Source organism: Schistocerca cancellata, chromosome 2 (genome assembly GCF_023864275.1).
Source record: "Schistocerca cancellata isolate TAMUIC-IGC-003103 chromosome 2, iqSchCanc2.1, whole genome shotgun sequence".
Taxonomy (NCBI): domain Eukaryota; kingdom Metazoa; phylum Arthropoda; class Insecta; order Orthoptera; family Acrididae; genus Schistocerca; species Schistocerca cancellata.
Window position 1 is genome coordinate 1,083,318,744 of NC_064627.1, and position 27,235 is coordinate 1,083,345,978.

The following is a 27,235-nucleotide window of genomic DNA, read 5'->3' on the forward strand; positions in this document are numbered from 1 at the left end:
AATATCATCAGGAATTTATGGTATACCAAATATGTCATAAAACAATACATTACCAACATTTCAGTTCATCTTGCAATTGTAGTCAATTCAACTTTTCTGAAAGGAATATTTCCTGACTGTAGCTTTATTAAGAAAGAAGACAAATGTAATATAGGAAACTATAGACCATCACCTACTTGTCTGGTTTTAGTAAAATCATAAAAAGTAATATAACTGGTTAATGAAATTTTACACAAAAACATAATCTTCCCTGATACTCAACACGGAATTAGGAAAAATATATCAACAACCAGTGCCATCTACGATTTTATACAAAATGACTTAGGAACAGTGGACAAAAACAGTGCAATACAAATGAACGTTAGCCTTTTACATATGGTAAAAATTGTTTCATTCTCAGTTTTTTGTAAAATCTTAAGGGGATTATTATTAAATCATTGTTTCCAATCAGTAGCACAGTTTTTAGAACATCTGTTTTTCAGGGAGCTCCTTGTGGGGTGGGGGACTGGCTATGTACGTAAAAAAGGGTATTCCATTTGAGTCCATAGTCGTATCACAGCACTGCACTGAACAGATATTTGAATGTTGTGCAGGGACAGTTAAATTTAGTGAAACTAACTTCTAAGTGTTGTTGTTTATAGGTCCCCTAACTATGACTTCAGAACATTTCTGCTCAAGCTAGAGAGGGTTCATGATTCACTTTGTAGGAAGTAAAAAAAATTAGTTATATGTGGTGACTTCAATATAAATTTTGTATATGATGGTGCAAGAAAAAGAATGTTGGTAGATCTCTTAAATTCATATGATCTGATGCAGACTGTGTTGATCCAACTAGGCTGCAGGAGAGCAGTAGCACAGCCATTGACAATATTGTTATTCCTTCTTCATTACTAGATGGGCATTCTGTTAGTAAAAGTGTGAATGGCCTTTCAGATCATGAGGCACAAATTTTAACACTAAAAGGCTTTAGTACTCAAACAAATGTCACATTTAATTACAAACTATGTAGGAAAGTTAATCCAGCAGTAATAGAGACTTTATTTCAAAAAAAATGGTTCAAATGGCTCTGAGCACTATGGGACTTAACATCTGAGGTCATCAGTCCCCTAGAACTTAGAACTACTTAAACCTAACTAATCTAAGGACATCACACACATCCATGCCTGAGGCAGGATTCGAACCTCCGACCGTCGGTCGCGCGGTTCCAGACTGTAGCACCTAGAACCGCTCGGCCACACAGGCCGGCAGTGCCGAAGTCACTTGAGTTTGAAGAAAAATATAAGTTGTGGACACAAATTCTGTTCTTCACATCTGCGCATAAATTCCTCCCCTGTGGACCGAACACTCACTGGTCATGGTTTGTCTGAATAACCACCATAAATAGAGTTTTTCAAATTTCTCCCGGACACCGGACATAATGCTAAGATTTAGAGTACGTTTGTTATCTTCTGGACGTCTGGTAAAACCTACCCCTGGCCCATTCGCGACTTCAAAGCGAAGGAACCAATATGTGAACGTCTCAGTAATTTGTTAGAGTCGCCGACACAGCGTGACGAAACCGTGCCGCTCTGAAGGGCCGAGTTGAGAGTCATATAAGGCGACGAGCTGAAAATTAGCGCTCAGTTGTCGCGGGCGACACGCTAGAGATGCATACGAGGCACGCTGTGGCCGTCTTCCTGCTGGCTGCTACTGAACTATCAGGTACGTCAAGCTGTAGAGCAGAAAACTACGCTTATTACGGTCAGTTCAGTTCTTCCGAATACAGTCCAGCTTATTGCGTTGTGACACATCCATCGCAGCACGCCAATTTCTTGGACAACGGCTATTTACAACTATGAACCCTACTGAAGTGTACTGCGTCCCAAAACATATCATGCATATTGTTTTCTTTTATTTCTCAACCAACCGCATGGCGATGATAATAATAATAATACCGTTGTTAAAGCCATTACAACAATAGACGTTTAACACATAGTACGTTAGTTCCATTAATAAAAACAAAAGTATGATGGCCTACCTACTGAAATTACACAAATTATTAGAGATAATTAATAATTTCCTGCGACGTGCTTCCTTTTAAATACAGAAACAATTTCGCTGCGTAACTTCAATTACTGCGTGACTTTAAAGATACGGCCAGTATTCTTTGTTTCCTCGGAAAAAAGCAAGTTGCCAGTCCTCGAATTCGACATGTGATATCGGTTCGGTCGAATACTAATTCGCTTCACGATCTCGTAAACAACGTAACTAGTTCGTGCTTTCTTAATTGTATGGACTCGTAGAAAAAAATAGAGTTAGAAATCGTAAAATCTCTGACAATAACAAAAACTACTTTTCTTAGACTGTCTTCTATGGATTTTTATAATTTGAGAATTATAAGAAGTTTCAAGAACTAATATGCACTGAATAGTTCGCATTAAAAAGACCACGACGTCGATTTCAGTTTAAAATATGAAACATTGATGTTTACATCTAACCTCCTGCCAGTATTGCCAAATATTTCCTCAGAATAAAGAAGCAATGTCCCTGCACGAATAAAAATTTTGTCATGATCTGATTTCTGATTACATGTCTAGGGGTCTGATTTCTAAAACTCCCAAACTTTTCTTAAAATGATTCGGAAACCCTTTTCTTAGGTTTTCTGACCTTACTTTGTAGTGGAATTGTATTTGACGAACTTCCATTCATTTCATTACGTCGACTAATAAGTGATTTAACAATGGCAATAAATGATCTGCCGTTAAGCAGTGCCTTTGTGCGAATGGAAAATGTGCCTCACTAAATGCAGTTCGACACTTCATGTGTCATCTATATCTATACTCAGCAAATCATCCTGAGGTGCATGGCAGAGGGCATGTCCCATTATACCAGTTATTAGGGTCTCTTCCTGCTCCATTCACGTAGTTTGCACAGAAAGAATGATTGAATGCGTCTGTGCGTGCAGTAATCATTCTAATCTTATCTTCACCATCTCTATGTGATCGATACTTAGAGGGTTGTAGTATACTCCTAGAGTAATCATTTAAAGCCGCTTCTTGAAACTCTCGGTTAATACATTTTCTCCGTATAGTTCACGTCTATCTTCAAGAGTCTTCCGGTTCAGTGACTTCAGTTCTATGTGACACTTTCCTAACGATTAAACAAACCTGTGACCATTCGTTCTGACCTCTGTATATGTTCAATATCTCCTGTTAGGCCTATCTGGTAGAGGTCCCACATACTTAAACTATATTGTAGAACCGGTCGCACGAGCGATTTGTAAGCAATCCCGTTTGTAGACTGATTGCACATCGCCAGAATTCTACCAAATAACCGAAATCTAACACCTGCTTTACTCACGACTCACCTATGTGATGGTTCCCGTTCATATCCCTAGAAAGTGTTACACCCAGGTATGAGTTGACTGACTTAAACAGTGATTCATTCGTAGTGTAGTCATAGGAAACAGCGTTTTTTTTTTCATTTTCTGATTTGCAAAATTTTACATTTATGAACATTTACAGCAAGTTGCCAGTCTCTGCACCACTTTGTAATCTTATCAAAATCTGACTAAATATTTATGCAGCTTCTTTCAGGTAGTACTTCATTATAGCCAACTACATCATCTGCAAAAAGCCTTATTTTACTATGAGTATTGTCTGCGAGGTCATTAATATACAACATGAACAGCGGGAGTCCCAAAACACTTCCTTGGGACACACCTGAAGTTACTTCTACATCTGACGATGACTCTCCATCCAAGATAATAGGTTTCGTCCTCCTTACCAAAACGTCCTCAATCCAGTCACCAATTTCACTTGATACCCGATATGATCGTACTTTTGACAACAAGCTTATGTGTGGTACTGAGTCAAATGATTTTTGGAAATCAAGAAATACAGCATCTACCTTTCCTTGTGTCATACGGCAAAAGTGCGAGTTGGGTTTCCATGATCAGAGTTTTCCGAAATCTATGCTAGTTGGCATTGAGTAGTTCATTCTGTCCAAGATACCTCTTTATGTTTGAGCTAAGAATATGTTCTAAGATTCTACAACAAATCAATGTCAAGAATATTGGATGGTAGTTTTTTTTAAATCACTTCTACTATCCTTACTGCAGGTGGGTGTGAGCAGTGCCTTTTTCCAAGAACTGGGCACGGTTTTTTGCTCAAGGGATGTATGACAGATTGTAGTTAGAAGAGGGGCTAATTCAGCTTCAAATTTAATATAGAATCTGACAAGGATTCCATCAGGCCTTGGAGCTTAGTTGAATTTTAACGAGTTCAGCTGTTTTTCACTGACACTAATACTTCATTCTACTTTTCAGTGGTACTAGCATTAAATTGGGATAGTTCTTGTGGGTTTTCCTTTGTAAAAGAACATTTGGAAATGGAATGATGCATTTTAGCTCGCGATTTGCTACCCTCAATTTCAGTTCCTGTCACATTCACTAGGGACTGGACAATGACTTTGGTGCCACTAGCAGTCTTTACATAAAACCTGAATTTCTTTGGGTTCTGTGAAAGATCGTTTGACAATATTCTGCTGTGGTAGTCACTGAAGGCATCTCTCATTGCCCTCTTGACAGCCAAACACGTTTCATTCCCAGCAGCTTTCAATCTATAGCCCTACGCTTTGTTTTACACCTACTATGAGGTAATCTCTGTTTCTTTAGAAGCTCCTTTACAGTGACAATATACCATGGAGGTTCCCTCCCAATATGAACTTTTCTACTAGGTACATTTCTATCCAGTGTAAGGTCAACTATTCTTTTAAACTTGAGCCAGAGTTCCTCTACATGCCTCTGCCCTTTGCTGAAAGTTTCAAGATCACCACTGAGATATGATGCTATTGATTTTTTATCTAGTTTACTGAACACACACACACACACACACACACACACACACACACACACACGAGTGGGGTTCCCAACTATTTATTCTAAGTAATTTTCAGAGAAGGCATTTAGTAAAGTCAATAAGGAAGTCTTATCACGCCCATCACTAACAAAACGGTAATTTTCCCACTTAATTGTTGGATGATTTAAGTCTCCAATGGCGATTACAGTATGATTGAGGAACTTATGTACAAGTGGACTGAGAATTTCTTTAAAGTTTTCGGCTACTTCAGGAGGTGAGTTTGGCGAGCCTTAGAACGATCCAGTTGTCGTTTTACGCCCACCCTTGATACCGAGTCTTGCCCATACAGTCTCGCATGCAGCTTCAGTTTCTACCTGGGTGGATCTGAGTTTCTCGTCTACTCCAGGAAGTATACCATCTCCATTTCCCATTTGCCTATCCTTTCGAAATACACTTAAATTTTCCCGAAAAAGCTCACTACTATCAGTTTCAGGTTTCAGCCAGTTTTCCGTGCCTGGTATTATGTAAGCTTTCTATGCTTTTCATGTGGGCTTTTGGCACCATTAAAACCGTATTACTCTCACCTGTGGGTGGAATTTCCTGGTTTCTACAGCTGTCGTTATCTGGATTGGATGGAGACTCGCCTAATCTTAAAAAAAGAAGAAAAAACCTTCTGTGCACCCCCGAGTTGCAACCTCTGATGCGTAGTGCACACCTGACCCATTTAGGGGGACCCTACAGTTCTCAACCCTATGGAAGAAGTCCAGGAAGTCGCAACCTAGCTTGTCACAGAACTTTCAAAGTCTCTGGTTCAGTCCTTCCATATGACCAAAGGACCACGACCAGATATAGGAACAATGCTGCATATTGTGAGGTTTGTTGAAACTCTATACGCAAGCTTGGTCTTCACAACCTTCTCTGCCAGTCGCTGGAATGACCCAACAGTGACCTCAGAGCCCAGATGACAGGCATCATTTGTTCCAACGTGTGCCACAATCTGCATTTGATTGCATCCTGTTCCCTCCATAGCTGCTGCCATAGCCTCTTCATATAGCGTGATAAAGTTCAGACGTCTTTATGACCATTTCAGTGCGACTGAAAGTGCTGAATCATGCCCAATGGAACAACCTCGAAATTATTCATCAAGGAACTCAAGCACCTGAATGGCAAGGTGTGCTGAATCACAGCCCTGCCATAACCAAATTTTTAGGACACTAGATAAATGCAGTCACTTTAGATAGGAGATTGCTTAAAAAATTCTTGTGCAATTTATCTTAGAATATTGCTCAAGCATGTGGGACCCATACAAGATAGATACAAGTTGTTAGCATGAATGACAACAGGTTTGTTTGATTCCTGGGAGAGTGTCATGCTAACACTGGAAAACCAGAACTGTGAGAAGTGTGAAGAGGTATGCCAGATGCCTCACCAGAGCCTACTTACAAAGATTAAATAACAAGTATTAACCGAAGAATCTACAAGTGTACTTCAGTGTAATAAGTATCGCTCTCGTAAGGACTGGGTAGAAAGGATTATACAAGGGTGTCTAGGAAGACCTTGTACCTGTCCTGACTTTGGACTAATGGAATGAATGGAATCCCTGCTTAGAAGATGCCAAAAAGCATTGTTATCTTTAGTGTATAGTTTTGTTTCAGAACTACATTTTACACTGCTGCAACTGTGGAGCTATGGCTGTTGTGAGTGCATACAGTTCCACTGCTGAGAAACTGTAAGTGTCATTTGTGTAGGTGCACGAATGCCTGTAGACAGTGCAAAAGATGATTTAGGTAGTCAGTCTGGTTAGCAATCACTTTTGCAAGGCCCCATCTCGTAAAGCAACCCTACTTGATAGTGAGGAATGTGCAGGAAATGTCAAAGACAGGTAGCACAGTGAACAGAAGGAAGCATGTGCCACTAATGCAGTCTCCAATAAAATAATAAATTAAAAAATAAATTTTACTGTCATTCAACTGATTACAGCTATAGACAACGTCAGGATTACAAAAACATAAATAAAGTATCTTACATAACAGCATTAGAGAAATTATGGTACACTCTGCAACAGTTACTTCTATGACATCAAATTTTCACATTCATAAAATTCATTAATTGTGTAAAAAGGATTAATCAATAACCAACTGTACAATCTGTGCTTAAATAAGTCAAGTGTAGCTTCTACCCATTCTACAGGCAGTGTGTTCAACATTTTCATACCAATAACTCCACAGCTATTCAATGTTTTCGATAATCTACAGTAAGGTATGTCAATATACCTATTATTTCTAGTGCATTGGGATTGTATATCCTGTCTATGCTGCTATTCTGGTAAGTTATTTTTTGTAGATAAGAAAACAGTGTAAATGTATAAGTTTATTACAGTTAATATTTTTAGGTCAATAAACAGTGGCCTGCAGTGGGCACGATTTTCTGAGTTTGCAATAATCCTAATAACTTTCTTTTGTAGTACCAAAATATCCTGAATGTGCGTACTATTACCCCAAAATAAAAGTCCATAGGATATGATACTGTGAAAAAAAGCAAAATAGGCTGTTCTTACATAAACCAAAGGTACATGATTTTTTAAATTTCTTAACAAGTACACCACTCGAGACAACCTTGCACTAACATACTCAATGTGTGGCTCCCAAGACAATTTACTATCAATGACAATACCTAAGAACTTTACACTACCTAGACAATCTTCTACTGGCAAATCTCTTAAACTAAATACTGTTTACTGAGTTGTACTCCCATTGAGCAAAAATCCATTAGCTTGGAACCAGATGCTGCTTGCGATAGTGTGTCTTTGGTCATAGTTTGAAGGGCATCAAAGTGAATCAATATTGAGAAAAGTAGTATCATCAGCATAGAGGATGGAGTCAGTATTTATATAAAATGGCAAATCATTTATCATTAGAATGAATAACAAAGGTCCCAAAACTGAACCTTGTGGCACACCCCACTTAACGTCAGCTATCTGAGATCTCTCATTCCCAATACACACCATTTGTTTATGGTTATTAAGAACTGATTCAAATATGTTATCTACATTACTGTTAATGATTCCATAATGAACTAATTTGTTGAGAAGTGAACTGTGCTCTACACAGTAGAAGGCTTTGCAAAGGTCAGAAAGAGTAGCCTGAGCAAAGTTCTTCTCCTCATAAGCACTAAGCACATTTTTTTTATCAAAGAGTCAATAGCATGAACAGTAGAGTTGCCCTTCCTAAAACCAAATTGTGCAGCAGAAAGAATTTTCTTATGCTCCAAATGATCAAATAACTGATAGTAGATAATGGATTCCAAACCTTAGAAAAAACTGGTGTCAGAGATACTGCATTCAGAGATAATACATTCACAAAAGTGCAGTTGAACTCCAAGAACTGTGGTCAACAGTGTGTGACCATGTATTAACAAACAGGAAATGAAAGTATTTACACCAATGTTTGTGAATGTATTATGTGACATATTAGAGCAGGGGCATATGGTCTTCTTGTCACAATTTCCAAATGACGTGTCTCACTCAAGAGTGATATTTCTTATGCATGTGCAAGATATCACTGTTCACACAGATGTAATGTGGTTTTCTGCTCTAAGGAAAATCTCCATTATGTGCAAGAATTGGACATGTTACAGTATGGGTCAGGCTGACATCACAATACCTATTCTGACCAACTTTTTTTGAAGAGCTTGTAAATGGAAATGCTTTGCCTACAACTGAACCAGTCTGATTATTTCACTCCACATCCCCCAAAACTTGTTGGATCCAGGTTTTGTATGAACTGACTAACTTCAGTTGTGACTCATAGATATTGTAGTCGTAGAATACTACACTTTCTCATTCTGTGACGTGCAAAATTATACATTGATGAGCATTTTAAAGCATGTTGTCAATCTTTGGACCATGATGAAGCCTTATTGAGATGTACTTGAACGTTTTGCAGCTTATTTAAGATTGTGCTTCATTGTGCTGTGTGTTTCAGATAAGGTATTTCAATCTGTAACATACAAAATATTAAGTGAAAGGAATGACAGGCATATTAAAGAAACATTACTCCTCCTGTGGAGTTATGTTCACAGTTTATTTAGTTATTTTACAGAGAGTTACAGCAATGAATTGTAATTTTTTAAACAGAGCACGGTTTTCTACCATGTATATGATGGATTTAAAACAACTGTTTGCAAGTTATGTCAGATCTAATTCCTGTCAATTTTAGCTAGGGTACTAGGAACATTCAAAGTTTTGGTTGGTAGATGCACCTTGCTGTACACAATTGAGTGTCTTTAGATGGATCTTCTTGTGGTGGGAAGTACATTTAAGATGGGTGTGAAATCGAATGCTCATTTAGTCATTTCCCTGAATGCACAAGTCAAAGTGTCTCCTAAATGACGTACAGATGAAATGGAAAGTTGCAAGTATGTCCTCTCTTAGACACATAATGATTCATTCATCCAGGCACCAATCCCATATAAGGAAACATTTTTCAGAGGGGCTTTTTTTTTTGTTTTTTTTTTTTTTTTTTACCAGTCTGGAAGTCCAATTCTGTATGACAAATGCTGTGATGTTTTTGTAAAGATAGCATTCCTTGTATTATTCATATAACTAAAATTTCTGCTTAATAAATAAGATATTTATCAATATCATCAATGATGTATTTAATGTGTGGATTTCACTTGTGCTTTGACACAGGTATCTGAACCCTTTTCCTCTCAGCATCATGTTACTACTTCTGTAATTTGCGAATTGTCTACTTACCACTACTTACTTTTTGCTTGTCAACATTTGCTGTCATTTCAGTCAGCACTATCACACTGTCAACTCTTTCTTCATCTCTGTGTCAATAAACTTAATGACTTTGACTGTAAGTCTTCATGGCTGCTTGCTCAAAAGGTATTCTCCATGGCCACTAACTATGCTGGCACTGCAATATATATATATATATATCCACCATATGGTATATGTGTGGATGGATATGTGTGTGTGTGCGAGTGTGTACCCGTCCTTTTTTCCCCCTAAGGTAAGTCTTTCCGCTACCGGGACTGGAATGACTCCTTACCCTCTCCCTTAAAACTCACATCCTTTCGTCTTTCCCTCTCCTTCCCTCTTTCCTGATGAGGCAACAGTTTGTTGCGAAAGCTTGAATTTTGTGTGTATGTTTGTGTTCGTTTGTGTGTCTGTCGACCTGCCAGCACTTTCATTGGGTAAGTCACATCTACTTTGTTTATTTGTGTGTCTGTCGACCTGCCAGCACTTTCATTGGGTAAGTCACATCTACTTTGTTTTTAGATATATATATATATATATATATATATATATATATATATATATATATATATATATAAATCACACATTACCCTCTACTGCTCTCTCTAATACCATGAAAGTTTTCCCCTGATGTCTTAACTGATGTCTTAACAGAGGTATTTAGAAAGTTAAAAAGTATCTCGAACATGCAATGGATCCATGGACCTCCAACTGTGGGCAATGAATGATCATATGTTGAATTAATCCACAGGAGTTTTGTTTTTGGGCTTCTGCACTCTTAGCTGTGGCCATTTGAAATAAATATCTCATTACAACCCATATTTTTTTTTTAAATTCATGCTTGTTGCCTTGAAAGAGGTAATTTTGTTCGAGATACCTCATTCTGTCTGAGCTTGGGATATGTCTGACATGCTGCAACAAATGGATGTCAGTGATATTGAATGATAGTTTTGTGGATCAGTTCTGTTATCCTCCTTGTACAGGGGTATGAGCAGTGATCTCTTCAGTTAAGATTGTTTGTGGATCCATCTATATGAAATATATGTTTATGTTACAGTTTCACAGAATAAAGAATGTTTTCCTGACAAGTGTCACAACTATGCCATGTTGAGGTACTACCGGGAACTGACTTGCCATCCTTATAACAACAGTGATGCCTGTTGTCCAGCTGCCTTTGACTGTAGTAAGTAATTACTCATTCATAAGGGGGAATTTGTGATAATAAGAGCAATTGTATTATAATTTTTGTGTATACTTGTGTTACATGCAAATCATGCATCCAGTTCCTAATGGTGCCCAGTTATATGGACATAACTAAATGTGGTTTCTCTCTCTCTCTATCTGTCTATCTATTTATCTATCTATCTGTCTATCTATCTCTGTCTCCATGTTCTCTACCCCATTTCCTCCCCCCCCCCCCCTCCAATCATTTCTCTTTTTACATTCAGCGGCCATTTGCACTGTAATTACATTATAGCCACTAATCCTAAGTTATTTATTGGCTTACTTGCATCTGTTGTGAGAGCTCGAAAATATTTCTGTCATGTCTAGGTAGTTGCCCTAGGTCAAGGCAGTTATCAGAGAGTGTATTCAATATTGCTTCACAAGATGTTTTCTCTATATTGCTAGAGGTTATACTCATTAGTCAACTTCTGGTATTATGGACTAAATATGGTATTTCCTTGTAATTCAAGTTAAACTGTCCTTGATTGACTCTGCACCTTTCATAACTGAATCTGAAAGCCAATAAAATATTCAGTTACTAATCTGAGTCCATCTTCTCTATATCTCAAAAAAGACAAAATTTGCTAGTTCTGTCAACATAAGGATATATAGACTGTCATCTAAACCTAAAGTGGCTGAGAGCATACACACCAATATACAGGGTGTTTTATTATTAATATAAATGGGTCAAAGGAATATAATAATAGAAGCAAAAATGTCTAGTAAGCATAGATCTGCAGATGAGCCATTTGCAAGATAATTGTGAAGGTATGGTTATAAGAATGAATTATTGTCCTAGTTAGCAAAAATGTGTTTGAAATTTAAAGTTTCTGATTAGGTCCCCATCTGAGTGATCTTGTATGGAAGACCAGAACTACAGTTTTCAGTGATCTCGTAAATAGCTCACTTGAAAACACATGTCTGCGAGAATGTTTTTGCCTCAGCTATCTATACTTTCACCTGTGTCAATTTTTTCTAATAATTATGATTCGCTTCTAACCTCATGTCTGTGTGCAATAGACTCAATTTAAAATTTCGTGCTCCATCTACATAGCTATGTAAAATTACTGTCTTATGTAACAAATTGATATGTTACCACAATGTATTGGTATTGTGGAACACAAATTATTTGGAACAAAAGAATCATTTGACTTAATTTAGCCTGTGCCTATCCAACAGCATTTATGTTTAACAACATTCTCACACTTTTTTCTGTTCTAGGTTTTCTTGATGTAATAGATGACAAAAAGTGCCAGTACAAAGGAATAGTTTATGAGAAAGGAACAGTTCTTTATGATGAAGTTGAAGATCCATGTGCTGCAGAATGCCGCTGTACAGAAACACTGAAGTATGTAATAACAAGACAACGAAGTGCCTGTTCTTTATCATTTATATTTTTATATCTCATCAATACACTTACCATACAATGAAGTAAGAACAGTTACAGCAGTACTCACCAACACAGAAACTGCATATGAGGATTTCTTTTTTTCCCATTAGTCAGAAAATTATGGGAATGGGAAATAGGGCATGCAGGTTGTGAAGTAGAGGACAATGCATGCCAGTCTCCAGAACTATATCTAGCACTATATACATATCAGCTCTCATAATTACATACCTACACAATGTGCTGAAGTCCAAAAGTCCAAGAATAAAAACCCATGATATTCATATCCTTTACTTCAATGTTATTTCCAAGATATATAACTCCAGTCACCACAGGCATAGTATCATTGCTGTTTTCAAATCCTTCACTGAATGCACTTCTTACTCAGTTCACCAGTAGGCTTACCTAAAATCTGCTACCCAAAGACTCCCATCATTTTTCCCAGAACACAAAACTCTTTCCTACTCACCTGAAATCAGATCGTTAATCTAACACTAATGAGTGTTATGAATTCCATCTGAATTTACATCAGAGTTGTGCTCAAGCTTGATTGTACAATGGTTTAGGCAAATACAGAAGAATATAGGATGATTGTGATGATGATGTTTGGTTTGTAAGGCGCTCCACTGTGCGGTCATCAGCGTTCTTACAAAGTCCCAATGTTGACAAGTCCATTTTTTTCACAATCCAATCTAGCCATTGTCACGAATGATGATGATCTTGATGATGATGATGAAATGAGCAAGTTGCAATTGTACCATTCATATTTAGGTTTTTCATGATTTCAGTAGATTTGCTTAGAATGAATGGTGAGATTTTACTTTGCAAAAGGCGACGGCCAATTTAATTCCCAGCTTTGTCCAATGCAGTCATGTTATACACCTCTAATGACTTCATTGTGTATGTGACATTGGACATCGGCCCTCCTTATTTATCTAATTTGTTTTTCAGTTACCTTTTTGACTGCCATAAATTTCGTTAAAGTAACATAATATCTCATTTTGAGATACAGTCTTAATAACAAAAGTAATTTCTTCCCCTCTGGACCTGTTTATGGATTGCCTGTAATGGATTTCTTGAGAACCTAGACTGAAGGTAAAATTCCACTCAGTGTGAGAATGGAAGTGAGGAGGTGGTTAGGTGACCTGATTCCAGGACATTATACAATCATATAATTTATATGCAATCATATAATACATTTTAATCATATATTTGGTGTGTATACCAGATCATAGGATCCAATTGTGTGATAACAATAACATATCTGTTTAATACATGACATCATTCAGATGCTCTGGCCATACATCTTTATCCATTCACTCATTCATTTCTTCATTCTTCCACCATATTCCACGAGTCCCACCATGAAAGATAAACTTCAGGGAGGCAGAACAAATCTTGCCATGCATTAACAAAAATGAAACAGCTGTTAAAAACTGTATCCATACATTGTATCACCAACAATTAATATTATTAATAACAATTAATATTATTAATAACAATAAACTTTCACTATACTGTTATATGCTATTCTCTTTACATAGTAAATTATAGCTGTTGGTGACTTCAATCTATCTACAACATTTTGGCAAAAAAAGTGTTTAAAGTCATCAGTAGGCATGAAACACAATCCAAAATTGTACTGAATGCTTTCACAGAAAATAATTTTGAACAGTTACTTCAGTAGCCCAATTGTAGAGAAAACCTACTTCTCTTACCAACTAATAATCCTGACCGGATAGGGAGCATTATGACAGATATAAAAATAAGTGACCACAAAGTTTTTGTAGTGAGATTGAATATCAAACATCCAAACCCAATAAAAATAAATGCAAAATACATCTTTTTAAAAAAGTAGATAATAATTTGCTCAAAGCCTTTCTAAGAGTCAGTCTTCACTCCTTCCAAACAGACTATGTAAGCATAGACCAGATATTGTTTGAATTCAAAGAAATAGTATCAATGGTAGTTGAGAGATATATACCAAATAAATTAATAGGAGATAGTACTGATCCCCCGTAGTGCACATAATGGGTCAGAACACCATTGCAGAAGCAACAAAAAAAGCATGTCAAATTTAAAAGAACACAAAATACTCAAAATTGACTAAGTTTTATGGAACCTTGAAATTTATTGGGAACTTCAATGCCAGATGCTTTTAACAGTTTCCACAATGAAAACTCTGTCCCAAAATCTGGCAGAAAATCCAAAGAGATTCTGGTCATATGTAAAGTACACAAACGGAATGATGCAATCAGTATCTTCACTGCACGATAACAATAGTGATGTCACTAATGACAGTGCCATTAAAGCTGAGTTACTAAACACAGTTTTATGAAACACCTTCAGCACAGAATATGAAATAATTATTCCAGAATCTGAATCTAGAACAACTTGCTAATATGAGTAACGTAGAAGTAGATATCCTCAGTGTATTGAAGCAGCTTAAATCATTTAATAAGAGTCCAGACTGAATACCAGCCAGGTTCCTTTCAGGGTATGATACAATAGTTCCACACTTAGCAGTCATATACAACCACTCGTTCATTGAAAGATCTGTACCTCAAGACGGGAAAGTTTCGAAAATCTCACTACTACCCAAGAAAGGAAATAATCCACTGAATTACAGACCCATATTGCTAGTGTCAATTTACAGTAGTATTTTGGAACATATACTGTGCTCAAACATTATGAATTACCTCAAAGAAAACAACTTATTTATTTAGCATCCGTGTCATCGTACAAACAATATTGGACTTGTCATACATAGAAATTAACAATTGGAATATACAAAATGAAATTGTCTACAGTTGGATTTGTCATACACAGAAATTAAAATTTATAATGTACAAAATGAATTTGTCTATAATAAATAACAGCAAACACAGTTTCTTTCCACATAAATGGTTTATAGTAATTTGTTTCTCAGTAACAATATATAACTAGTACTATAGATGGTAAAGTATAATAATAGCTGAAACAAACAAAGGTAGAAAATTTTGGAGGTTAGTTTGTAAAGTCATTTTCTTGGTCTTCAAGATATTCATTTATTGAGTAGCAACATTTAATTCTAAGTTCCAATTTAAAATTTGTGTTGTCCTTTAAATCTTTAATGTACTGAGGCAGTGGATTATAAAGCTTAATTCCCATGCAGCTTCCATGCTTCTGAGTTCGTGTTCTAGTTCTGACAGTCTGCATTTGTGTGGAGATTGCTTAGATTAGCTTTGGTTAAGAGTACACATTTAAGTATTTGGGCTGATGGCAGAGTAAGTATTCCTAACTTTTTGAAAAGAGGTCTGCAGTGAGCTTGTGTTGGACTGTGGGTAATTATTCAAACAGCCCATTTTTATAAGATAAAAATGTCTTTCAAATTAGATTTTGAGCTGTCCCAGAACACTGTTCCAAATGAGGCAACAGAATGAAAGTATCCAAAGTATGCCATTCTGATGCCTTCTAGACTGCAAACATTTGCAATAACTCTCAGTGCAAAGCAGGCTGAGTTAAGTCTGTGTGTAAGAAATTTTACATGGTGTTTCCATCTATATGCATTCCTAACACTTTTGCAGAATGCACTCTCTCTATTAGTCTGTCATCCAGTTCTAGATTAATGGCTTCATCATTAATCATTTTACCAAACTTTATGTAATTTGTTTTCTTTGCATTGAGTGTAAGTTTATTTGCACTGAACCAAGTCTCAATAGTTTTTAGGATTTTGTCAGTAGTTGACTGTAACGAGTTTTTAATGTCGCTCACTATCAGACTTGTGTCATCTGCATATAGTACAATTTTGGCTGTATCATACTGTAACTGTAAATCATTGACATATATGAGAAAGAGTAGTGGCCCTAAGATGTTGCCCTGGGGTACTCCTAAAGGAACTATGTTTGCTTTCGAAACTAACCTTATTTTTTTATTTGAATTTACAGTGCTGAGCTCTACAATCTGAGACTGTTTTTGAGATATGACTCAAACCACATTTTAACTCTTCCTCCAATACCTACTGCTTTCAGCATATCAAGGAGGATTTCATGGCAGGCAATATTGAAAGCTTTAGATAGATCTAAATTGATTCCTACTACACTTTTGTTTTCCTCCAAATTTTTAATTATTTCTTAGGTGTAGTCTATGACTCGAGTTTCTGTGCTTCATTTTGCGCGAAAACCATGTTGATTACTATTCCAAAGTTTATTATTGTCTAGGTAACTAGTGACTCTCAATTTCATCAGTTTCTCTAATATTTTGGAGGAAGCAGGAAGAAGTGATATCGGATGGTAGTTTTCTATTTTATGTCTGTCTCCATTTTTAAATAGTGGCCTCACTTTTGAGATCTTCAGTCACTGAGGAAACACACCATCACTAAAGGATAAATTTGCAATATGTGCTAAAGGTTTTGCAGTCTGCACTGCAATCCTTATTATGATTGAAACTGGTACTTCATCAACACCTGCTACCATTTTATGTTTTAAGCTTCTAATCACTCCAATTACTTCCTGTTCATTTGTTGAAGGAATATTAATACTGCAGGCAACCCTTGGAGCATGTATTATTTTTTGTTTTGTGAAGTTTAAGTTTAGTGAATGTGGTACATTTAAAAAATAGTTATTTCTACAGTTTGCCATTTCGTTCTTTTTTATATTGCAATTTTCAGTGCTTTTGAGTATTATTTCTTCCTCTTCTCCCAAGGTATTATAGACAAATAGTCAGCACATATTCAGAAAATAACATTCTTGTGAAACATAACTAGCTCTTTATCCTCTCGAAGTAATGAGTGCTATCAACAGTGGATGTCACACTAAGCACATGTTCCATAAGGCTTTTAACACTGTTCCTCATAAGCAACTTCTAATCAAATTGTGTGTTTTTGGAGTATCACCTCAGTACCACGACTGGATTTGTGAGTTCCTGTAAGAAAAGTCTCAGTTCCTAATAACTGACAGAAAATCATTGAGTAAAACAGAAGTAATACCTGGTGCTCCCTAAGAAGAGTTATGGGCCCTCTGCTGTTCCTGATCTACATAAAGGATATAGGAGACAGTCTGAATAACCCTCTTAGACTGTTTGCAGATGATGCTGTCATTTACCATCTTGTAAAGTCACCAGGTGATCAAAACAATTTACAAAATGATTTAAATGAGGTATCTGTATCATGTGAAAAGTGACAATTGAATCTAGATAATTGAAAGTGTGAAGTCACCCACATGAGTACTAACAGAAATCCAGTACATTTTGGTTACATAATAAACCAGACGAATCTAAAGGCTGTTAATTCAACTAAATATTTAGAGATTAAAGTTATGAATAACTTAAGTTGGAACAGTCACATAGACAGTGTTGTGGGGAAAGCAAACCAAGGCTGCAATTTATTGGCAGAATGCTTGGAAAGTCCAACAGCTCTATGAAAGAGAGTGTTTGCACCACACTTGTCTGTCCTCTTCTGGAGTATTGCTGTGCAGTGTAGCATCCACATAAGATGGGACTGATGGTGGAAGTTCAAAGAAGGGCAGATCATTTTCTATTATCATGAAACAGGGGAGAGTTCTACGGGCACTATACGAGAATTGAAATGGCAATCATTTAAAAAAAGGCATTTTTCATTGTGCCAGGAACTTCTCATGAAATATGAATCATCAGCTTTATCATCCAATTACGAAAATATTTTATAGGCATCCAACTACATAGAGAGAAATTTTCAGCATAATAAAATAAGAGAAATCAGAGCTCACACAGAAAGATTTCAGCACTCATTTTTCCTGCGTGCCGTTCAAGAATGGAACAGCAGATAAACAGCTTGAAGATGGTTTGATGAACCCTCTTTCAGGCACTTAATTGCGAATTGCAGAGTAATCATGTAGGTGTAATGTAGAAAAGGAACAGGAAATTATTGCTTTAAATGAAGCCAATGATTTTTTTCACTTCGGCATACATTCAATTGCTGCTGTTAATGTACTTCTGTTTGCTTATTTTTTACATAGTTTCACTTCCGTTCATGTAGAATAATATTTATCAAGAAACCACAAAGTTAGAGGTAAGTTCACAATAGATACTGGCACTTGCAGGAAACAGTAATCTATTACCCATAATCACATAATGTGCAGAAGTGGTCACTAATAACACATGTTTTTAATTTCTTTTTGGGTTTGTAGATTCACAGTGTCTTGTTTTATGTATGATTGTAGCTGTTCTTTGTTTTTAAATGTTCCTTTACAATAGAAAACTCAGGAGTATTTTCCCAATTTAATTTTCATACCACTGAACAGATGAGTGAAATGATGAAATGATAGTGTCGGTAGCACTGAGAAACAGCTGCAAACTGAACAAAGTTCCAGGACCCAACGGAATCCCTATTAGTTCTATACTAATTTAGTGGATGAGTTAGCCTCTTTTTTAGATATAATCTATCCTAGATCCCATTAACAAACAACCATGCTCAGTAGTAAAAACATAGTATCCTTTGACTATATTATCAATGAGTTACTGTTGGAATCAGCTAACTCATACAAATATTGCAATAACACTGTGTAGGGATATGAAATGGAGTGATCACATAAGTTCAGTCATGGGTGAGGCATGTGATAGACTATGGTTTATTGGTAGAATACTGGGGAAGTTCAATCAGTCTACAAAGGAGATTGCTTACAAATCACTTGTGTGACCAGTTCTAAAATATTGCTCAAGTGTATGGGACCCATTCCAGATAGGACTAACAGGGGATATTGAATGTATACAGAGAAGGTCAGCACGAATGGTCACAGTTTTTTTTAATACGAAGGAGAGTGTCAAAGAGGTACTGACAGAACTGAACTAGAAGGCTCTTGAAGGTAGATGTAAACTATTCCAAGAAAGTCTTTTAACAAAGTTTGAAGAAATGGCTTTAAATGGTGGCTCTAGGAATATACTACAACCCTCGATGTATTGCTCACATAGGGATTATGAGTATAAGATTAGAATAATTGCTGCATGCACAGAGGCATTTAGACAATCATTCTTTCCACACTCCGTATGTGAATGGTACGGAAGAAACGCTAACAACTGGTACAATGGGATGGACCCTCTGTCATGCGGTTCAATGGGATGGACCCTCTGTCATGCGGTTCAATGGGATGGACCCTCTGTCATGCATCTCACAGTGGTTTGCAGAGTATACATATAGATGTAGATGTAGTTAGAAGAAAGTAGAGGTCACACTTTTACAAGAAGAGCATAAAAGTGATCTACAGAACTACTGTCTAATGAGCGTATGGAGTATCAAGCAATATTCAAGACTGGATTGAGGATTTTTTGGTATGGAGGCCGCAGAAAATTATTCTGGATGAAGAATTATCACTAGATCCAGAAGTGACTTTGGTTGTTCCCCAGGGAAGTGCGTTGGGACCCTTACTGTTCATGTTGTATATTAATGACCTTGCGGGCAACATTAATGTGCACCTATGACTTTTCACAGACGATGGAGTTTTCTATAATGAATTACTATCTGAAAGAAACTGCATAAATATTGAGTCAGAGTATGAAGATTTCAAAGTGGTGCAAAGATTGGCAACTTGCTTTCCATGTTGAGAAATGTAAAACTACGCACTTCACAAAATGAAAAACTGTCATACAGGAATTATTACAATTTCTGTGAGTCACTGTTGAAACCGGCAAACTCATACAAATATCTGGGTGTAGCACTCTGTAGAGAGATGAAATCAAATGATCACATAGCCTCTCTCATGCATAAAGCATGTAGCAAACTTTGGTTTATTGGTAGAATACTGGGGAAATGCAGTCAGTCTACAAAGGAGATAGCCTACATATCACTTACATGACCCATCCTAGGTCTCTTTTTGGTCAGACTAAGCTTTAGACATCTGTACTTTTCCTGCTTTGTTTGCAGAATTTTTATTTCTCCTTTTGTCAATTAAATTTATTACCTCAGGTGCTATTATAGATTCCCACTTGGGTTTTTTCTGTCTCACTATTTTTTCTTCTGCCTACTTCATTATTTCATCTCTCAAAGCTACTTATTCATATTCTGTTTTGTTCCTTACCCCCAGTTCAGTCAATAACTGGCGAATACTTGCTTTGAAAGTCTCAACAAACTTGGGTTTTTTCAATGTACCCAGGTCCCATCTCCATGATTTCCTACCTTTCTGCAAGTTCTTCAGTTTCAAACTGTAATTTATGTATGATAAATTATGACAAGAATTCACACCTGCTCCAGGAAATGTTTTGCAGTTTAAAATCTATTTTCCAAATTTCTGTCTTACCATTGACACAATCTACCTGAAATCTTTTTCTGTCTTCTACACATACAACCTTCTTTCGTTATTCTTAAACCAAGTGTTTGTAATGATTAAACAGTGCACTCAGTAAAATTCTACAAGACACTTTTCCTTGTTGTTCATTTCCTCCAGTCTGTGTTTTCAAACTATTTTGCTGTCTCCATCTTTTCCTATTATCAAATTACAGTTTCTCCTTAGAATGAACATATCATCTTAGTTAACATACTGAATGATTTCTTTCACTTCATCACACTTTTTTTCAGTCTCCTCACCAGCCATGGACTAGTGGTAATGTGGTTGGCCTTAGCTTTGTTTCAGTCTTGGTTGGCGTAAGGTGTTTACTATGCTGTTCCTATTAGTCTACCTGCATACCTAGTTTCTCATTCATTATTAGACCTTTCACCTGTTTTATCTCTATTTGATATTGTGGTGGCAACCCTGTACTCAGCTGACTAGAAACCTCTCTTTGCCTACCACCACTCTTTGCGATTTCCTGCTATATTTAACTGCTATTTTCCTGCTATATTTAACCTACACATTTCTCTTTTCAAATACTTTATTCTCTCTACCTTGTTCAGTGAAAATCCTTGTCTCTCAGTTTTTTTTTCTCCTCACCTATTTCCCACTCGTCTCTTTTCTATGCTTCAGTAATCTTTTTAATATCTATGAACATGCACTGTTAACCTTGTTTAATTCCTGTATATTCAGTACAGCCTCCATACTCTTTCATTGTGGCTTTTCTCTGTCCTGTTCCTCTTTGCTCATTTCATATTTTCCTTAATTCATTCTGCATCTTACATAGACTTCATCATGAAACAGGGCTTTCAAGAAACTGAACTTTCAAGGATGTCAAACAAGGCAGATTAAACACTAATGAAAAAAGGAACTGTTATAAACTGCATTAATAATTAACATTCTGTGTACTGTTTAGCTTATTCATGCTAAATTCAAACAACTAAAATAAGAAAGAAAGCTTTTACTTTAAAAAAATTTTTTAAAGTAATTAAAACAGCACAGGTCCTCGTTTTAGTTAACTAGCTACAGTTATTCTACTACTGCTTGCATATTGTTTACATAGTTACACTAATATTAATTCACTTATTCATCCACAAGGATGTTATCAGTTGACAGAGGCCTGTTTGCAATGAATATTACTACTTGCTATGCAACTCACATTGAGCTTCAGTCCTAGAATCAATAAAATGTGTGATCAAAAAAATACAGTGAATAATTTTATTAGAAACAAAGTAATAAACTTACCTGGAATTTGACTTACTCTATTTTAAAATATTGTCCTTTGCTAGTAATACACTTATCCCAGTGATGAATGCATGACCATAAGCATTTCTGGAAGGCTTCTTTTACAATGGCATTCATCTGCTCTGTCATGATCCTCTCAATGTCAGTAATGGTGTAGAAATGTTTCCCTTTAAGCACAGTTTTAATTTTTGGGAAAAGCCAGAAGTTGCATGATGCTAAATGTGGTGAGCAAGGTGGATGTGGACAGGCGGCAACACTTTTTCCAGCAAAAAACTCATGAATCCGAAGAAAGGTGTGGCACAGCATTTTGTGATGAAGAAGGAAAGCTAGCATTGTCCCATTTTTCTTGTGTCTTTCTTTGCCCATCATTTTGAAAATGTTGCTGTACACCCCTGTAAAATTTGGCATTTACAATTGTTCCCCTTGGACCAAACTCTGATCACACTATGCCCTCAATATATTTTAAAAAAAAAACTGAGCATGAGTTTGATTTGATTTTGACTGACGTACCTTTTTAGGACAAATAGGGTCCCAACTCCAGTTACATTTTTGGAAATGAAGTCCAAATCTGGATGAAGATGATCCATCAACTCCATGCCAACTGACACATGGTATTCCTTCTGCTCATCACTCAAAAGTCAGGGAACACATTTTACACTAACTCATTTCATTTGCAAACCATCAGTTAAAATGCTTTGCACAGATGTATATGTGATGCTAAGTTCTTTAGTAACCTCACAGATAGTTTTTCACTTCTTTGAACAAACAATTTTTGAAAATTTTTTGCATCTTTTCGCCTGTTTTTTGAGATTGATGGATGTCCTGAATGTTGCTCATTTTCTACTGACTCATTTCCATTTTTAAATTGCCTGTACCAACTACAAACAATCTTCAGAGTTACAATGTTATCACTATACACCAATTTCAATATTTCATGAGTTTCATTGGCACTTTTTGCAAACTGAAACAGAACTTGATATCCACACGTTGTTTGAAATCCATGATGCACAACAGACAGGGTAAACTCAACCTCACTATAGCATATCTGGACGTTTATTGACAACTGAGAACATATTCCAACTTGCTCCTTTCTGTGTGACAACCTGTTTCTCAGCCTTCCCTCTATATGGTCAGTGATTGTTCTTTCTCATGTCATTTTTTATATTCCACCTAAGATTTTCTCTCATATAATAAGACTGGTTTTTCTTGCTTGCCAGAAATTTGTTAAAGATTAAAAGCATCAGTGTACTACTTCATGAAAAGTAGCAGCACTGAGAAGTAAGGGAATACCAGTACACGAGTTTAGTCAGTTTTGTGTTCTCTGGTTATCCTTTATGATATCATCATTACTAAATTAACTGGTCATGCATTTTTTTAATTATTGTGTATATCCATACCCAAACCCTAATTTACTCATCATGCTAAGTACTTACAGATAAATTATTGTTTTACAGTGGTGTTTCTTTTGAGTGTACAGGAGTTGTATGTCCAGAAGCTGAAGTTTATGGACAGCTACCACCCAACTGTTTTCTGAAATTTGATGCAACTCATTGCTGTGCTACAGGACTTCACTGTTGTAAGTAATAAGTTAGAAGTTTGTTCAGAAAGGAAAATTATAATTGGAGGCAATGACAGTGGTAATGTAGTAAGAAATTCACTTAAAATAATGAATGATGTCCATCTAATTTTTCTTTGTTTTACAGAAACCTGTAGGAATGTCAGTCAAACAGAAATTTATAATGTTTACAGAGTAATATATACTACCTAAACAAAGATGTTGAAAGGACATGATGAAACAAAGATATGAAACAGAATAGATCGTTACTCACCATTTAGAGGAGGCACTGAGGGGTGGGGGGTAGAAAGCACATGTGAAGCTGGAGTGTAACAGGGAAGGGGATGAAGCAGAAGGAGGAAAAGAAGTCCCTTCCATACAGCATAGCCACCCCTGGTTGTCACATCTGCAGTGACAAGCAGTCACCTCTAAATATGCCAAGGGTCTCGCTGAGGCCTCCACAGACTGATATTACCTTCACCATCTTGTCCAGATACAGCTCTCCTGTGCCTTGTCTTCCCACTCATTTATCATACACCCAAGGACCAGCCAGTGCAAGTTAGGGATGCTAACGCGAAGAGCAATATGTTGGTGGACATGGCTTCGGTCGCACATGCAAACAACTCTGTCCATAACACAGTGAGTGTAGTGGGTGGAAGCTTGCTCCCAGACACCACAGCACACACTTTTGATGTAGGGGAGAAGCCACTGACATACACTAGCTGTTTTCTCGTAGAATCTGCCCCCTACACTGCCAGTGCGAGCAAAAGCTGCGTCATGGATGAGGACACCTGTCTCACGCGAATGTCACAGTTACCAGCACTGGGGCTCCTGAGGCTACTGTGATCACAGCTGTGGTGAGTAAAAGTCTGGTATTCCTGAAGGGGGGAATCAGACAGTGATGGAGATGGAGGCAGCCATAAGGGGACAATGTAACGTGGACGCATCCTCTGGGAAGCAACCTGCAGTGTCTTCCAAGGAAATCTCCATCAAGAAGACTGCTGCCTCAAAAACCAAAGTGCCTAACGTGTACAGAAAGAAGAAGGGCTCTGCTATGAACATGAAGGCAGCCAAGGGTGACCTCGCCACTGAGGATGGCTTCCAAGTGCGACCAGGAAGCACACTGCCAGGGCAGCTGTGCTTACACAGACACACCAACAGATGATAGTAACATACAACCCAGTAGACCAAAGATGGCCACTCCTCCTCCTATTGTTATGAAATGGTCAAGTGATTTTATGAATTTGCAGCAGCTCTTAAATAATGTAGTCCAGTCCAAGTCTCTTGTCGCAATTAAAACAGTGTACCGAGATACTTGTAAGTCACTGTTAAATCTAGAGAGCATTACCATGTGGTCATGGGTGTCGCTAAGGCCCAAGGTCTGTCATACTATGCACATTTGTCATAACCACTCAAACTGCTCAAGCTTTTGCAAACTACCTTTTGAAATGGACCCAGCCCAGCTCAAAGAGAACCTGGAAAAATTAGGTTTTGGCATCAGACCGGTCTCCCATTTGTTGACACCTTGTGCAAATAAACAGACTCTGCTGTTTATGATAATTCTAACAGATAATATTGAAAACAGGAAAGTATTCCAGCGCAAAATCATTGCAAACATCACTGGAATACAAGTAGAAAACTTTTGCAGCAAGGGCCAAAGAACACAATGTCTTTGGTGCCAAGGCGTGAATCATGTAGCAAGATTTTGCACTTGCTGCCCAAATGCATGAAACATGCTGGGTCACATGAAAATCATGAATGCAAAGCAAAGCCAGAGGAAATGCCCCAGTGCTGCAGTTGCACCCAAATGCATGTTGCTAGCTATTGCAGATGTGACACATTCCAATAGGCCAATACTAAACAGTGCACCACTAAGGCTGTGGCAAGACAAGTCAGTCCTGCCCTTAGTTTTAGTAATGTTGAGTGGGGAAAGTGTGCCAACCATACCCCTCTATCCCCCCCCCACCCACTCAGTCTGTACCAGCACAGTCATATATGCAAAAACATGCTAATGGTCAGGGCTCACACGCCACCGTAAAAAACACAGGTCAGCAGGTTGGAATCAATGCCAAACATTTTGCTCCCCCTTTCTGGTAGGATCTTCACAGTATCCTTTAGTTGAAGTACCAATGTGTTGCATCTTGCCTTTGGTTTCAGGAGTTTCTTGTTACTGTGGTCTTGGCTGTTTATAATGTATTGACGGTTTGGGATGTTTTCCTTTCCTTGAGTATATGATTCGGTATGTCAGTGTTTTTACCAATCAGTGCTGCTTGAGTTTTTCTTCATGTAACAGATCAGGTCATTTTGTACTTGGCATCCAGGGCAATTGCTAACCAAGGGAGCTGATGTTTTCATTATCCGATCGTGCACAATTATCATAAAAAGAATGTGCTGCCTTGATTCTTTGTTTAAGAGGTTGCACTTCAGCTGGGTCATGCAACAGGGATAATCCATCTGGAGTTGTAGTGCTGCATGGAGGGCTCTTTTTAAAAGACACTGGCATGTGTTGATGTGGTTATCCATACGTAGTGGCATCACCATTCAGGATAGAGAAAGTTAGTTCTGTGCAATATTATGAGCACAAGTTACAGCCAGGTGTGGGCCAGATTGTAGTTGCATGGTGCAAGTAGCAGGCAGAAGGGGCCCGCTGGCCAACCTAGCATGTTATGAGTATGTGACATGAAGTGGCGCGCTTGGCAAAACAGAGGTGCACAGCCAAGTATAAATAGGTTCCGTTTTCTAACGAGATTCATTCAAGTGTGGCAGCTCTCTTGGATGGCGGGGCATGTCACACTAACGGCTACACACAGCAGTAGATGGGGCACCAGCATTCCAGTCCACAGCGGGTCATTGGTTCTACCCCCTAATGCCGATGCGGGGTCCGTAGCCAGCCAGCCAGCAGCAAGCCACTCCAGGGCTCGTTATCACAGGCAGTCGTCCTGCCTTCCAACACACGCTGGAGGCATCCCGAGGTGAGGGTCGCAGATTTGGATGCTGGATCATGGGTGCTTGCCTTCGCTGTGTCCTAAGCCATGCCGGCTAGAGAACACGGTGCAGACCATCTTGCAGTTGTCAGTGGGCCGCTCAGCAGCTCCTTTGAGTGGCACGGAGGCAACGAGGACAGGGACAGCTGAGTCGGCAGGGACGCAGACCACCAAGTCAATTGCGGCATCCTGACGACACCGCAACTCCGCTGGTCACTGGTGTACAAGGCCAGCTCGACACAGCATTGCATTGCACGGGCCGCTGGGGTGCTTCCTCAGCATTGTGGGGCCCTGTGACACAGACCGAGGTGTACGAGGGCACTGTGGTTCAAAACAAAAATCATTTGGATAGTTCTCACCGAGTTTTAGTATGGCACCTCCTGGCAACCATCCACTACCTTTGGTGTCGGAATAGCAGACATCATCTGAACAGTATGACGTTCGAGCCCACCGCCTCCTGCATTATAGTCACAAGATGTGGTGAGATTTGACCAGTTTTCTTTTGAGTATTGGACGTTTTCTTGCTTTTTTTGTTTTGTTTTTTCGAGTGTGACTCCTGGCAAGCCACGTTGTAGGTGTTTTGCGTGGGCATAGTGTTTTTTGTTGTCAGAGTAAGTGTTAGTGTATTTGAGGCAGTAAGATTTATTTTATTTCTCGTGGCATTTAATTACTTTTGTATTGGTTTATGATGATACTGAGTGTGATGTTACGGAGCTGTAGGAAGTCAGGTTGTTCTTGTACTTAAATGTTTTGTTTTGGGACTAACTGGGAACGAAAGCAACACAATGGCAGAGCCAAGGGAGCAAGGTGTGTCAGAACCAGAAGCAGTACAGATTTTGTTGGAAACAGTAGCACAATTGATGCAGTTGAGAAATGAATCAACAACTAGAAGTGAGTGGGAAACCGCATCTAATCAGTCACTGTTGCCTAGGGTGCAGGAGATTGATCCAGCTGCCGCGAG

At 37.9% G+C, this 27,235-nt stretch overlaps 1 protein-coding gene across 2 annotated transcripts in view; it reads left to right on the top strand.

Moving 5' to 3' along the window:
• The first annotated feature begins 1,592 nt into the window (after nt 1-1,592).
• Nucleotides 1,593-27,235, top strand: part of LOC126163087 (uncharacterized) — a 111,302-nt gene continuing 85,659 nt past the window's right edge. For both annotated transcript variants that reach the window (XM_049919998.1, XM_049919999.1), the window contains exons 1-4: nt 1,593-1,701; nt 10,661-10,786; nt 12,049-12,175; nt 23,190-23,311. In XM_049919998.1, coding sequence (XP_049775955.1) covers nt 1,647-1,701; nt 10,661-10,786; nt 12,049-12,175; nt 23,190-23,311 — 430 coding nt within the window. In that variant the 5' untranslated portion in view covers nt 1,593-1,646. The remainder of the gene's footprint in view (nt 1,702-10,660; nt 10,787-12,048; nt 12,176-23,189; nt 23,312-27,235) is intronic.